Source organism: Ailuropoda melanoleuca, chromosome 14 (genome assembly GCF_002007445.2).
Source record: "Ailuropoda melanoleuca isolate Jingjing chromosome 14, ASM200744v2, whole genome shotgun sequence".
In the NCBI taxonomy this organism is placed as follows: Eukaryota; Metazoa; Chordata; class Mammalia; order Carnivora; family Ursidae; genus Ailuropoda; species Ailuropoda melanoleuca.
The window spans coordinates 44411625-44426842 of NC_048231.1; the positions used below are offsets into that span (position 1 = coordinate 44411625).

General features: G+C 47.5%; 1 protein-coding gene across 1 annotated transcript in view; it reads left to right on the forward strand.

The window, feature by feature from the left end:
* PI4KA (phosphatidylinositol 4-kinase alpha) overlaps window positions 1-15218 on the forward strand; it is a 118676-nt gene that overhangs the window by 28039 nt on the left and 75419 nt on the right. Inside the window, exons 8-18 of the mRNA XM_034643139.1 lie at window positions 915-1063; window positions 3106-3171; window positions 3736-3832; window positions 5810-6001; window positions 6527-6627; window positions 7270-7399; window positions 8432-8564; window positions 9932-10027; window positions 10403-10586; window positions 11037-11140; window positions 13331-13499. Of these exons, the coding sequence (XP_034499030.1) occupies window positions 915-1063; window positions 3106-3171; window positions 3736-3832; window positions 5810-6001; window positions 6527-6627; window positions 7270-7399; window positions 8432-8564; window positions 9932-10027; window positions 10403-10586; window positions 11037-11140; window positions 13331-13499 (1421 nt within the window). The remainder of the gene's footprint in view (window positions 1-914; window positions 1064-3105; window positions 3172-3735; window positions 3833-5809; window positions 6002-6526; window positions 6628-7269; window positions 7400-8431; window positions 8565-9931; window positions 10028-10402; window positions 10587-11036; window positions 11141-13330; window positions 13500-15218) is intronic.

The following is a 15218-nucleotide window of genomic DNA, read 5'->3' on the forward strand; positions in this document are numbered from 1 at the left end:
AAGGCAGACGCTTAACGACTGAGCCACCCAGGCGCCCCTACACACCAGTTTTGACACAATCAGGATAAACCCGACTCTTTGCTTTTTTCTGTGCTGCAGGGCTTCAGAGAGTAATAAAATTTATTATTGGTTTTTTAATGGGTGATAATTGTCTATCACTATTTAATATGAAAATATTACAAACTTACCTATTTTCTGTCATAGTCTTCTATCATAGATTTCTAATAATGGGCTTTCAAACAGTTATAGACTTTTGGGGTTCATATTTATTCAGAAGTGTTGGATAGGGGCACCTGGGTAGCGCAGTCGTTGGGCGTCTGCCTTTGGCTCAGGGCATGATCCCGGCGTTGCGGGGTCTAGTCCCACATCGGGCTCCTCCGCTGGGAGCCTGCTTCTTCCTCTCCCACTCTCCTGCTGTGTTCCCTCTCTTGCTGGCTGTCTCTCTGTCACATAAATAAATAAAACCTTAAAAAAAAAAAAAGTGTTGGATAATTGACTTTATTTTTGTCCTGATTTTGAAACATCTAATAATGTGCATTTTTGTTCTAATTTTGGTGGTAAAATATCTGAGGGTCCTGTGGACCTGAAACTTACATCTGTCAACCTTTAAAAAGATGTAATATTTAAAAAAAAAAAAGTAATACTTTTTTTTCTTCCTACATTAAGTTACACTGTCTGTGTTGAAAATACTAGGACATGATTATATCTGAGCTTTGATGTGAAACACTCACATGAGAGGCATCATTCTTCAAGGATTTGAAATCCAGCCTTTACTTGTTCATTAAAACACAAAGAATTGGAATTATAAACAAAAGCAAAATCTCTGCCTTTGTTGGTTATTGAGGAAATCAGGTCGAGGAATTATCCTGGTCTTGTGTGACCGTGACTGACTTTCTGGTTTTCTTCCCTGCCAGTCTCTTACTTACCTGATGGGAGTGCCCTGGAGCCTGATTACTACTTCTCCACCATCAGTTCCAGCTTCTCGGTTTCTCCTCTTTTCAATGGCATCACCTATAAGGAGTTCAATATTCCACTAGAAATGCTTCGAGAACTCTTAAACTTGGTAAGGAAAGCATTGGTGGTTAAACAGATCTCGTGTACTTCAATCAGTAAAATTGCTAGTGGTATAAGCATGTTTTGGTTTGGTTTGGTTTTTCTTTAGTTTTAGAGAGAAAGAGAGAGCAGTGAGTAGTTCAGGGTGGGGTAGAGGTAGACAGGCAGAGGGAGGAGAGAGAGACTCAAGCAGACTCTGCACTGAGCGTGGAGCCGACATGGGGCTTAATCTCATGAGCCTGAGGTGATGACCTGAGCCAAAATCAATAGTCAGATGGTTAATCGACTGAGCCACCCAGGCACCCAGGCCTGTTTTCTTTGTCCCCCAAAAGAAAAACTAGGAGTTTTTCAGTATTTCGGAATATAACTTATAAGTCATAAATTTTTGATGGAAGAAGGAAAGAGAATAAAATTCATGGAGTCATTTGTGCAATTTTTTCAATGAATCCTTGCGGCATTCATGTGGGAGAGGCAGGCATTCATCTCCATTTTAGAGGTAAGGCAATCAGTGCGAAATACATCAAGGATCCATCGGCAAAGGGCAGGGCTGGGGCTTAGCCCAGGGAATCTGACCCCAAGCCTAGTTCCTGTTGCACCTGACTCCCTCCCATGGGCTGTTATTTTTAGAGCAACACAAAACCTTTATTTTTCATATGTGGATACCTTGGGATGACCTCTGAGGTCACATCAGAGAAAACATTGGTGCCATTGTCTCAGTCCTGAAATAGATGGGTCTTTGATCTGGGGAGTCTGAAGTTGTTATAATTGAGCTGAGTTGCTTTGAGACAGATTCAAGTGGGTAGATAAGGATAAAGATGTTATCAGGGACAGACTCTAAAAATGAGACTTTCTCCTTTGGAAAGAATGAGAGGGTCTCAGTGTGGAGTGTGAACAGAAATCCCTCCAAGAGACGTCTTTAGGCTGAAGATGTGTGAAGACATTAAAGCAGGGGCACCTGGGTGGTTCAGTCAGTTGAGCATCCAACTCTTGATCTCAGCTCAGGTCTTGATCTCAGGGTCGTGAGTTCAAGCCTGTGTTGGGCTCCATACTGGGAGTGGAGCCAACTTAAAAAGAAAAGAAAAAGAAAAGACATTAAAGCATTGGCAGTAATTAATGAGGATAGAGCCACAGTGAATTACTAAATAGCCTATGATGTTTTTGAAGTTGTTCTCAAGAAGGAAAACTCTCCCTAAACTGCTCCTCCCTGTCAGTGTGGGCCAGTTAGTGGCCAGACAGAACGCTGGCCTGGGTAGCCTTCTCAGATGGTCAGGTGACTTCCTAGTATCATGTCAGAAGTCCCAACTGAAGGCTGCATGCTTCACACTCTTTTATAGAAGCAGCTCTCTTTTCCAGTATATTTTAACTTCTTGAGGTTAGCTTTTCTTCTAGGCGGTTTTTAATTTTTCTCCTGGCATGTTGTTTATCATTGTGTATACGTTTCAAAAGTCAGCTTCTTCAGGGGCTGCTGTTGGGGTGGCAGGCAGTTTTATCAAGAGGCTCTGCAGTTGCCGGAACAGTTCATTCCTGTACCAAATGCTAGTACAGAGAACGGGTAGAAGTAAGTGCTTCCATTAGAAGTTTCGAACGTGTGCTGCCTTCTGAGTGCCTAGGCAGCTTCCGAAGAGCCCCAGTGCGCCAGGCCTGCAGGAGGAGGAATCATCAGGGCCGAGGACTGGCTGTGAAGGTGTCCCTGATGTCTGGGAGGAGGTTTGGGTGAATTGTCAGTGATGCCTGGAGTCTGAACACTTTCACATCCTGGAAATGGAAATCTGATGTCAGCAAATTTGGGCGAGTTGGTTCCTTTCCTGTTTTTATGTTATTCCAATCAAGGGTAAGAAGGCAAGTTCCAAGGGATGGCAGAATTATGGACATTTTGTGTGTTATAGTTTGATGTGGAGCCATAGTGAGTATGTTGCTGGCCTATCATTTCTGTCTTGAGCTTGTTACGTGGTTTCATCTGTCAACATGATTTGTTCTTTATTAGAAGGAGCTGGCATTCCTGTCTCTCACTGTGTTCGTCAGGTGCCTCATGAGGTCTTGTTTCTCTGATAGGTGAAGAAGATCGTTGAGGAGCCTGTTCTCAAATCTTTGGATGCAGTCGTAGCCAGCGTGATAGAGGTACGTCCCCTTGGGGCACCATCCTAAGGTCAGCCTGATGTGAGCCTGTGCATGGAGAGAACAGGAAGAGTTGGGGGGGGGTGCTGGAGTGACAGGGTTGTCAGTGAGTTTTCAGCTTAGCCCCCGTAGTGGCCACACAGCTGCCAGCTGAGAGCTTGCTCTGTGCTGCCTCTTTTAAATCGATCACCTCATGGTGGTCTGATGGCCACTTAGCTGTCTTTCTCCTTTTCAAGCTCCTGTAAGACAGCCAAAGATGGTGAGTTTACAGTGAGAGGAGGTTGGTTCTTCCCCTTAGAACAACATATGGAGAAACCAGTTTGGAAGGTGTAGGTGGTATCCACAGGCATCTCTGGACAGCCTGAGTCTTTTGTTTTCCTCTGCCTGATGCTTAAGAGAGGCAGGAGAGTAATTCAAGTGTTGCAAGTGGCGAATCATGATAAATGGTCATTCCATCTCTCTAATGCTACGTCAGGAATATAATACTCAGCTGGGCCTCACCCTAGAAGGCAAAGGGAGGTCCACAGAGTTTCTGTGGTGTGGTCACATGCCTCTGCTCCCTCACAGGCCAACCCTAGTGCTGATCTCTACTACACCACGTTCAGCGACCCTCTCTACGTGGCCATGTTCAAGATGCTGCGTGACACTCTGTACTACATGAAAGGTACGGATGGTTTGCGCCTGCGTGTGACTGCAGTGACACCAGGTTCCAGGCCACTGCCGTAGGTCTGGGCTTCCTTTCTGCCGGGGCCGCTTAAAAACGCCCGAGTGGGGTGCCTGGGTGGCTCAGTCGTTAAGCGTCTGCCTTCGGCTCAGGACGTGATCCTGGCGTTATGGGATCGAGCCCCACATCAGGCTCCTCCACTAGGAGCCTGCTTCTTCTCCCACTCCCCCTGCTTGTGTTCCCTCTCTCTCTGGCTGTATCTCTCTCTGTCAAATAAATAAATAAAATCTTTAAAAACAATAAATAAACCTAAAAAAAAACAAAAACGCCCAAGTAACATGATCACATTACTGAAAAAGCAAATAAAGAAAAAAAAAAATCTGTCCATGATCCTGCACCCCTGATATCATCAATGATGGCTCCTTCCGCGGGCTTATTTCCTCAGGGGCTTTTCTGACATGGCCATGTTGTCTTGTCCTCATCACCCAATCATGTATACAATTTAACATGTCTATTTTAGACATTTCAGAAAGTTTTAAAAATAAGAAAATGAGGTATTCATAATCTTATACTCAGAGACATAATCTTAACTCAGAGACAATATCTTAATAGTTTAGCATGTGCACACACACAAATTTAGCCTTTCCTTCTAGTTTCCCTTTTGTGCATTTTTAAAACATGTTTCCTGCGTTCTTTTCTTATGTTACAGAATGTTCTCCATCAACATAAGTTTTGATGACCATGTAGTATTCTGTCACGTAGATATACTATAATCTAGTTAGCTATTTTCCTAATTCGGTTGCAAGAGCTTCTGGGAATCTGTGTCTGGCTGGGGACCCAGAAGTGTTAGGTTCACAAGGAAGGGTGGAAGGGACTCCCTTGCCCAATCTGACCTTCAGGTGCCCCAAGGCTTCTCTCCCCACCTGAACCTCATGTTGCTGGCTTCCCTGGCTCTTCTGTCTTATGCCCTTCACAGGGATTCTCCTGATTTTTCCAGGCCCCAAAGATGAGAGTTTGAAGAAGCTGTGAACTCTGGGCACCCCAAAGATGCAGCCCTGTAACCAGGGAATTCTCTTCTTTAGGTTACAACCAGTTTTTCCCCTTAGCTGATAGCCAACAACCTTTTCGTTAAAAAAAAAAAAATCAGGGGCGCCTGGGTGGCACAGCGGTTAAGCGTCTGCCTTCGGCTCAGGGCGTGATCCCGGCGTTGCGGGATCGAGCCCCACATCGGGCTCCTCTGCTATGGGCCTGCTTCTTCCTCTCCCACTCCCCCTGCTTGTGTTCCCTCTCTCGCTGGCTGTCTCTATCTCTGTCAAATAAATAAATAAAATCTTTAAAAAAAAAAACAAAACACTAAAGTATTTCTCATTGTTAGTTGGACCAGTTCCAGCAATGATTCTGTGTTCCATACATTCAGGTTTTAGTATATTGACTGCTTAAAACACAGCATGGCTCTCACTTCCCTGGGAAATTGTCATTTCCTCTGAGTGCCTGGTAGCACGTATGCCGACAGCCAGCACGGCCTATCCAAATTCTTTCCAGTAGGCCCTCTTCTCTTCTTCCCTCCCCTCTCTTCCCTCCCCTCCCCTCTCCTTTTTCCTTTCCTTTCCTTTCCTTTCCTTTCCTTTCCTTTCCTTTCCTTTCCTTTCCTTTCCTTTCCTTCCTTTTTCTTCCTTTTTGAGAGAGCACACACGTGCGTGTGTGAGAGCAAGTGGTGGAGGGGTGGGGGAGAGGAGAAGAGAATCTTAAGCAGGGGCTCGATCTCATGACCCTGAGATCATGGCCTGAGCTGAGATCAAGAGTCGGATGCTTAATGGACTGAGCCACCCAGGCGCCCCTGCAGCAGGCACTCTTACAACCAAAGGAGCCAGCAGCAAACCTACTCTTCTTGGGTTTCTGTTAGAGTGGGAGAGACCATAGAGCTACTGCCTGAATTTCCGTGGTTTCCACCTGCAATGCCTGCTCTCTTTCCTGCAGACCTCCCAACCTCCTTTGTGAAGGAGATCCATGATTTTGTGCTGGAGCAGTTCAACACGAGCCAGGGGGAGCTTCAGAAGATTCTGCATGATGCAGACCGGATCCACAATGAGCTGAGCCCCCTCAAGCTGCGCTGCCAGGCAAACGCTGCCTGTGTGGACCTCATGGTATGGGCCGTGAAGGATGAGCAGGGTGAGCATTGGCCCCTGACGTGCCCCGGATGTCTGGTATCCTGTCCTGAGGTTGGGGAAACTGGACACGGGAGGAGGTGATGGCCAAGGCCACAGGACCTGTGTGTCCTCTCCATTGCTTCTTGATGGTTCTTTAGGCTTTTATGTGGAGAAGTGGGAGCTCCATGCCAGAAGAAAAGGCGCTTGTCTAGGGTGAGCAGCAGAATGGGAAGTGTGTGGCAGACTGTGGATGGCCGCCACGTGCAGAGCACTGGGGACGAGAGGCTCAGGGCCAGCAGAGAGGAGAAAGCAGTCACACGCCACGTGGGATGGTGTTTTCACAACAGCAGGAATAGAGCAGAGATGAGGTTTCAGTTAAGGATGCCTGCCTGCCTGTAAATACTTTCTGGTATAACCATTCATTATTAATAAAGCCTGCAAAAAGTATGCCCCTGGGCATTTGATTATATGATTAATTGGTGAACAAGTATTTTGTAAATATTGGCCTTCGCTAATCATCCATTTCTTCCTCTCATTTTGAATTTAGGTGCCGAAAATCTTTGCATCAAGCTCTCTGAGAAGCTGCAGTCTAAGACGTCCAGCAAAGTCATCATTGCTCATTTGCCCTTGCTTATCTGCTGTCTGCAGGTCAGTCTCACTGACACTGGCGAGGCTTCGATCCCATCAACTAGGGCGGTCTTCTTGTATCACTTAGGCTCTGGTTGGCATACCAGCAGCAGAATCTGAGCTGTTGTCTTTAGGAACTTGAACTAGAGCCTGCTGTGGACACAGTTCATCAATGAGTGGGGGGCTGCTGCTGACAGTGTGCCAGGGATTGCTGTAATTTCCAGGTGCAGCTGAGTCCTCCTTTGTGGAGAGGCTGCCCTGTGTCTACTGGGCCATTCCCAAGGCCACAGGCAAAGTACTGAGGACACTTTCTGATGTCTGCAGTGCTGGCTCTGCTCGCAGAGGCTCTTACCTTGCTGAGTTACCAATCCCAGTAACCATATCTGCCATTGTTCAGAAATCATGTTGTGTATCCTTTCTCCCCTAAATTTGCTTCCAAAAGAAATGGACACACTTTAGCAATATATCTCCCCTTTAGGCCGAGCAGATTCTAGGCCATGCTCCTTTCCCATCTTTTTCTGCCCCGTGAGCAAAGTGGCCCTGAGCATTTTGACCTTGGAAGTTTTGGTCCAACTCAGGTATCTGAAAGTTTGGGCGTCTATTGTTCAGGCCTGCTCAGCTGGCTACAACCGCATTGTGTGATGGGTTGATGGTATGTTACAGGGTCTGGGCCGCCTGTGTGAGAGGTTCCCGGTGGTGGTGCACTCAGTGACACCGTCTCTGCGGGACTTCCTCGTTGTCCCGTCCCCCGTGCTGGTGAAGCTCTATAAGTGCCACAGTCAATACCACACAGGTAACGGATGGCTGTACCCAAGGCCACCTCCCTAGCTTCTAAGTCCCATGTGCCTCTGAGGCTCCCAGAAAAGGACCACATGACCCTGTGTGCCAGCCCATCATGGCTTTGTGGCTGAGAGGTTGTGGCTGGCCTGTGCGCCCTGCCCTGTCTTTGGGCTCATTCCTCCTTTATGCCTTTCCTCATGGCTTTCCCTACATGACCCCCCCGGGCTCCAGTTCTTTCCTTCCTCTGCCCTCCCCTGGCATATACTCCTGCCATCGCTGAGGGGGTCTTCTAGTCTCACTTTCTCTTTGTTTTTGGCTCCTTCCATCACTGAGACAGTCTAAAGTGTAAGTCCGAAGTGTCCCAGACTCTGGGCCAGGAGCTCTCCTTGCTCGATCTCAGCTAGTCCCTATCACTGCCTCGTGAGTGTATTATCCTGTTTCTATGACAAGGACATGGGCTCAGAGCAAATCTGGCCACCTGTAACCATTAGCATTCATTAACTCCTGCTTCCTCCTGGGGCTCTAATGTTGTATTGCTTATCCCACCGAGTCAGTCCCATGAAGGGGGGTGCTTTATCCTCTCCCTTCAGATGAAGAAACTCAGCCTCCAAGGAGGTGAAAGACTTTTCCCTGGACCCCGAGACAAGGAGGGGTCTCTGTGGCTCTAAGGCTCCTGCTCTCACACTCACCCCCACCCTTACTAGTTTTGTGCACATTAGCTAGATACCCTCCGGAACAGGACCATGCCTCACCCTCAGGGCTGTGTGCCTGTGGGTGTTCATCAGGACTTTCAAACCATTTCTTAAGAAATTGCTGTGTTACCCATTTATCACTTTGCAACCTAAATATTTTTCTTTTTATTTAAACATGTTCATTTCGTCCTTTCTGTTCTTACTGTTGTTTCTGAAATGTTTGGTCAAATCATTTGAGAGGGATTGTTTTATAAGCTAAAAATGATCAGCATATTATTTTGGTTTTGAATTATGGACAAGGGGATGGAAAGTGATAGGTTTAACCAGATACATAATGGAATTTTTATATTTAGTTGCTGGCAATGATATAAAAATCAGTGTAACCAATGAGCATTCTGAGTCAACCCTGAATGTCATGTCGGGAAAGAAGACCCAGCCCTCCATGTATGAGCAGCTCCGGGACATTGCCATTGACAACATCTGCAGGTGGGAGACCGGCCAGAGGGATGGGTGACCTGGGGAGGGAGGAAACAGGCTTCAGATAAAACTACTAAAAAATGAGAAATGTTCATAATTTTTTAAAGCTTGTTTTAAAGCTTGTTTTAAAACTTGTTCATAATTTTTTAAAGCTTGTTTTAAAGCTTGTTTTTAAAGCAGTGCAGAGCCTGATGTGGGCCTCGATGTGGGGCTTAATCTCATAACCCCGAGATCACGACCCAATCCGAAATCAAGAGTCAGATGCTTAACCAACTGTGCCACTCAGGCACCCCCCTTTTTTTTTCTAAGATTTTATTTATTTGTGTTGAGAGAGAGCACAAGCTGGGGGGGTATGTGGGAAGAAGAGGGAGAGGGAGAAGCAGACTCCCTGCTGAGCAGGGAGCCCGATGTGGGGCTCGATCCCAGGATCCCCGGGATCATGACCTGAGCCAAAGGCAGACACTTAACCTACTGAGCCACCCAGGTGCCCCTATTTTTTTTTAATCTTATTTTTCTTTTCCTGATCATAAACATAATTTAAAAATGGGAGAGAAAATTTATGGAATGTAGAAAAAAGTAGAAAGAAAAGAGTTAATCCATTACCCTACCATCCAGAATAACAACACATTGTCATGTTTTCTGGTTTTTATCCTTGTAATTTTTAGTATAGTATAAGAGTCTACTGGGCCATTCCCAGTTTTATATGATTGAGTGTCCTTGCTTCCCAGGCTCCTGCTGTGTGAACTATTGCTCTCCCAACTCAGAAACCACGTACATTCTGATTTGTATGAAAATGTGTCTCTCCCTCTGAATTCTGGCTCCTTACTCTCAGAAGCCCCATCAAGAGAATATGATAGCCCTTCTCTGTCAGACACATGCTCTTCTGTGACTTTGGCCTGGGAGCCAAACTGATGCAGAGAGCGAGAGATGCCTGAAAAGATTTTGTGTCCTTGGTGGCTTTTACAATTACCCCTTTTCTTTAGAAAATAAGTTTTTCTCCATATTATTAAAACCTTGGTATATCATTTAATATTCCCTCAGCTGTCTTGGGACCATTTGTCTTGAATCAGTTACTATGACATTTATTAAGGAACAGTTCTGGAAATTTTAAATTGGAATTAGGATGAGTGTAACATTCTGAAGGAAGCTGTTCTGGTCAGATAACTGTTTCTGACTGAGATATTTATCAAGTGGGCAAATCTGCAGCAGTTCTTTGAATTCATTCTGTGTGATGATTTCCATTCAGATTTCTGGGGAAAAAATGCTCAGAGCAGTTCTTTAAATTCTGTAGACCTGATAAAGAGACAAAAAGCAAACACAAAACACTCATCTGTTGTTCTGATGCCCAATGCCGTGTTGGTTTCCTCACGGTCCAGGTGCCTGAAAGCTGGCTTGACAGTGGACGCGGTGATCGTGGAGGCCTTCCTGGCCAGCCTCTCCAACCGGCTCTACATCTCCCAGGAGAGTGACAAGTATGTCCCATCCCTGAGGGGCAGCTAGCTGTTCTCCGCAGGCCTGTGGGGGAGCTGGCTGGTATTTCGCATGTCTGTGCTGCTTTCTTGCACAGCGTAGAGTCGTGCATATCAGGTCTGTCCCACGATTTAAGGTGAAACCCACCTTAGAATGTTGACCCTGGACCACTGTTCGGGAGCAGAGAAAAATCTGTGTCTTACTGCCTAGAGCCAGGGACTTTGTGTTTCTTTTGGTAATTAAGGATTCCAGGCTGCCACTGTCAGATGACTGCTTCATTTGAAAGACTGTGGTAACCTTGAGGTCCAGGCTGTAGCTTCTGGGTTTCATTTCAGAGAGGACTGTTCCCAGGATGCTTCTGTTCCTCCCTCCCACAGGGATGCTCACTTGATTCCTGACCACACCATCCGCGCCTTGGGACACATTGCGGTGGCTCTGAGGGACACCCCGAAGGTCATGGAGCCAATTCTGCAGATCCTGCAACAGAAATTCTGCCAGCCCCCCTCCCCCCTTGATGTGCTCATCATCGACCAGCTGGGCTGCCTGGTTATCACCGGAAACGTAAGGCAGGACCTGCCGTGAAACCCACTACCCTCTGCAAGCTTTGTTACTTTGACTATCAGGAGTGCAAAAATAGATTAAATTGACACTGCAGATGAGTTAAATGCTCACAACCGTCTTGACATTGAACAGGGAGATTTTTTTTTTCCCAAGTAAAAGAGAATAGTGTGATGGTTCCTTAAGTACTGGGAAAAGGAGGTTTAAACTCATTTCTTGCCGATGTTAATAACACGTAATAGGATTTAAGTCGAAACCATTTCCCTTTTAGCCTTTGAGGTTTGCTGAAAGCTTTACGAATGGATGCCCTTCATTGTCTTTCAGGCCCTAATGGTCCATACATTCCAGAAGCTTTTGTTCTGAATGATGGTAGAGGGGCCTTTTCCGTGTTCTAAGGAGGGGCTTTCATGGAGAAGTCGTGCCGTGGTAACCGTGTCCCTCACTCTCTTTCAGCAATACATTTATCAGGAAGTCTGGAATCTCTTCCAACAGATCAGTGTGAAGGCCAGCTCTGTCGTGTACTCAGCCACTAAAGATTACAAGGATCATGGCTACAGGTAATTCTCTAGACCTCGTTGTCACTCTAGATCATGACAGTTTTCAGCTCCCTTTAAAAGTGTGAGGTTTGGGGATTTATCTTTTGAATAAGCTTTTTTCCTACAAAAGAATTATGTGCTACAAATCAGCACATGCACAGGCGGGAGATGAAGACCCCCCATGTGACTGCCACTGGGAGCTGAGCATCTCAGTGTCATTACCTCAGACCCTCCCTGACTCTAGACAGGCTCAAAGTGTCCTCCCAGCTGACGGGCTTTTTTGTGTAACAGTGCGTCACACATGCCATTAACCTTCTTCCATGTGCCACCTTTAATGGCTGCGGAGTGTCCCATCATAGAGCAGCACCAAGATGTAACCAGTCCCTAGTTTGGAGGTTAGGTAGATTACCAGTTTCCCTGCTGGTAAGTGCTACATCGAACAATCTAATAGCTGTGTATCTGTGAGTGTCTGTGATGCTTTCCTCAGGATAGATTCAGAGAGGTGGGATTTGGAGGGTCAAAGGGAATGGACATTTACACTTACAAATGTTTGATATTTGTAAAGTCTGACCAGTTTTCCTGGCAGACTAAGATATGCTTCCTTGCCTGTTCCTTGCCCTTACTATGAATGCCTTGAGGGCAGGGGCATGTTTTTCAACATATGGAGGATCTTACAAGAGTTTGACAGATCAAGGGAAAAGAGGGACAGAGGAGTGGGGCAGGGAGGAAGAGATGTGCCCCATTTGTTGGTATTTCTTTTCTTTCCTTCTGACCTTTATGTGCAGGGCTCATTCTGAGATTCTCTCCAACTCAGTTTAGTGGGTAGGAGTGTGGCTGTGTCACCTTTGAAAAAGCTCACTGTCTCTGTGCCTTCGTTTCTTCATCCGTCATCCTTCAAATGAACACCTCTCTCCAGTTGTGTGGGTAATTGAGATCATATACAGGAAAGCTCTTGATAAATGTAAGCTCTTGGTGTTGTCATTTCTTTGCCTTCTTACTGCCTCCATTGTGAGCCCAGGCTACTAGAACGGCCTGAGGACTGGATTAGGGAGGCAGTAATCTCCTTTCCCCTTCGTCCATCCATCCATCCATCCTGGTCTCTGTGAAGAAACACAGACCAAAACTCCTCTTTCCCTCATGGCTTCCTTGTCCCAAAGTGACTTGTGCACCTCCTTGGCCCTCACACCTTCCCTTTCTTGTCTGCTCCTGCTGTCTTCCTTCTGACCCTTGCCTCTGTCTTGCTGCTGTATGCAGTAGTTGGCCTTCTCCACGCCTACCAGTTCTTCAACTTCTGACTCCATTTCACTCTTCCATAAAGCCTTTTGTCTGCTACCAGAAGTGGTTTGTCCTCTTCCCCACCAGTGGAAGCTTTTACTGCTGTTCATTTGCTCTTACCTCCCAGGATTTCTTGTGTTTTGTGAAGGATGTGCTTTTTGCTGGGAGATTTCTAGGGGCCAAATGATGTGCTCAGCGCTTCACATGGAGTGTTTCATTTGTCCTACACCCTGTGAGGAGGGAATTATATTATTCTTGTTTTATTCAGGAGGAGACTGAGGCTCAAAGATGAGCTGCTCACCTGAGGTTATGCAGCATAGAAGTGGCAGGCTCTGGCTGCCCCCAGCACCCGCAGAAGCCCGACCAGCCTTGCTCGTTTGCTGTGTCTCTCTGGGGGGGCATTGTCCGCTTTGTATCCAGGGTTTACCTGGGGCCAGCACTGTCCTGATTCAGGTTGTCCCAGGGCCACTGAGTGCTTCCTGAGTGTCTGATGTGAGTTAATACTCACATCAGCCTCATGGTGGAGGCAGTACGGGGAAGAAGCTGATCATCAGAGGAAAGTTTTATGGGCAGTAATAGTGAATTAAAGCTACCTACAATTTGAGAGGAAAGCAGGGTCCAGCCAGGAATTTGGCTACGTAGTAGGCTTTCAACACTCAAAGAGAAGTGTCCTGAGATCTTCCCAAGTTCCGTAAGTGTAGATTCCTGGAACCTAAACAGTTCCCTGTGGTCCTTAATGCATGTCAGGAGAGGTTAAAGCCATTTCTATAGCAGCTAACTGTCCTTTAGGGGCTGGTGTTCACAGAGATGTTCATCCCCTCTGGAGGGCTCCTTCGTTCACAGGCACTGAGGGGTATGGTGAGGCAGGAGTCAATCAGCTTCACCCTTGCAATCCGGGCCCCGCGTTGTGGCAGCTGTCATTTCTCTCCCCACCAGGCACTGCTCCCTGGCGGTGATCAATGCCCTGGCCAACATCGCAGCCAACATCCAGGATGAGCACCTCGTGGATGAGCTGCTCATGAACCTGCTGGAGCTGTTTGTGCAGCTGGGGCTGGAGGGAAAGCGGGCCAGCGAGCGGGCCAGCGAGAAGGGACCCGCCCTGAAGGTAGGGAGGGAAGGAGGGCGGTCACCCTGGGGCATCTGGTAAACAGCAAGAACAAAGGTTCTTTCTCAGGGGTGCTGGCAGGGGTTCGGAGAGGGTGGCTTTCTTGTAGGCTTTCTTATAGGACCATGTCTGGCTCGTGGCAGCTACCTCCCCTGACCCAGGGCGGTAAGTGACAGCAGCCTAGTGTGGATTCCCCCAGACCCCTCCCTTCCTTCTCTTGGCCATCATGAAGCCAGGGGGCGGAGGCTTTCATCAGAACACAGTGACTACATGAGAAGGGCCAGATCTGACCTAATCTGGGCCATCCAGGGAGATAGGTCCATGGGGACAGACAAAATGACAGGCCTCGAGCCCCCAAAGAGACAGACTGGGGAGGCTGAGGCAGGTTAAGCCCCCTACGCCATCATTTCCCCTTTGACATGTCATGTTGGTGCCAGTCTCTCTACCAGAGTCTCCACCTTCATCTTCCTTTGTCTTTTCCTCCCACCTCCCCTCCCCAGACAGTTACTGTTTACCTACTATGTGCCTAGTCAGGGGTCAGCCCACCTTCTGTGTAAAGGGCCAGATTATACTTGTTTTAGGCTCTGTGGGCCACAGAGTCTCTGTTGCAACTACTCAGCTCTGTCCTGGTAGCATAAAGGCAGTTAAAGAATGGGTGGGTGTGCCCCCATAAAACTTTATTTCCAAGAGCAGGTGGTGGGGCAGATTTGGCCATGGCCGCAGTTTCTTGACCCTTGTTCTTGGTGCTGGGGTTATGGAAGTGAACAGGCAGACAAGGGGCCTGCTCCTGCAGATAGCAAAACCGTAACAGGGCAGTGTGGAGAGGAACGGTTTAGATCGGGCTGTGTGAAGACCTGAGGAGGTGACAGCTAAGTTGAAAACTGAGTGAAAAGGAGTCCTCTGTGTGAAAATCTTGGCTAAGGGGGAGTAGCTGGTGCGAAAAGGGTTCTAAGAGCCTTCTCTGTAATTCAGCCTTGCTCTGCTCAACCTGTCGACAGTGATCTGGGTGATTTCTGAAGTCTCCTGGGATGGTGCACAGCTAGGCCATCCTGATACACAAGAGACAGAGGCATCTGTTGGGTCCCGTGGGGCCCTGGGCGTCAGGAAGAGAGGGCTGCTCAGAGATGCAGGGAGATACTCGGCAGCTGAGAAAGCAAAGGCTGTGAGGTGTCTGAGGGGTGTTTCAGGAGTCGTTCTCCTGGCCTCCCCTGGAAATTGTACCTCAGGGCCCAGAAGGACGCCCCCAGACCCAAGGGTTGCTCCCCTCTGTGTGCTCTCACTACAAGTTTACATTCCCAAGACTCAGGGTATAATGCTTCATTCATGGGCTGGGGGTGTGGATTGTGGCCCCGACAGTGCAGGGATCCCTTTTTTATCTTCCAGGTGCAGAGCTGTGAATACTGTTCTTTGCAGAATAGTTCCTTATTTGGGGTCATGCAGGGGACTACCCCGGTGTTTACTCTGTGCTTTCCCCATAAGATGGGGCCTTAGGGAATAAGGGGGGCTTGCAGGATCGGTGAGGGGCTTGGCCAACGTGTGCCCCGTTGAAGACAAAGAGCTATGATTATAGATTAACTGACAATTCTTGGGATACCTGGGTGGCTCAGTCAGTTAAGCATCTGCCTTCAGCTCGGGTCATGATCCCAGGGTCCTGGGATCGAGTCCCGCATCGGGCTCCTTGCTCAGTGGGGAGCCTGCTTCTCCCTCTGCCTGCCGCTC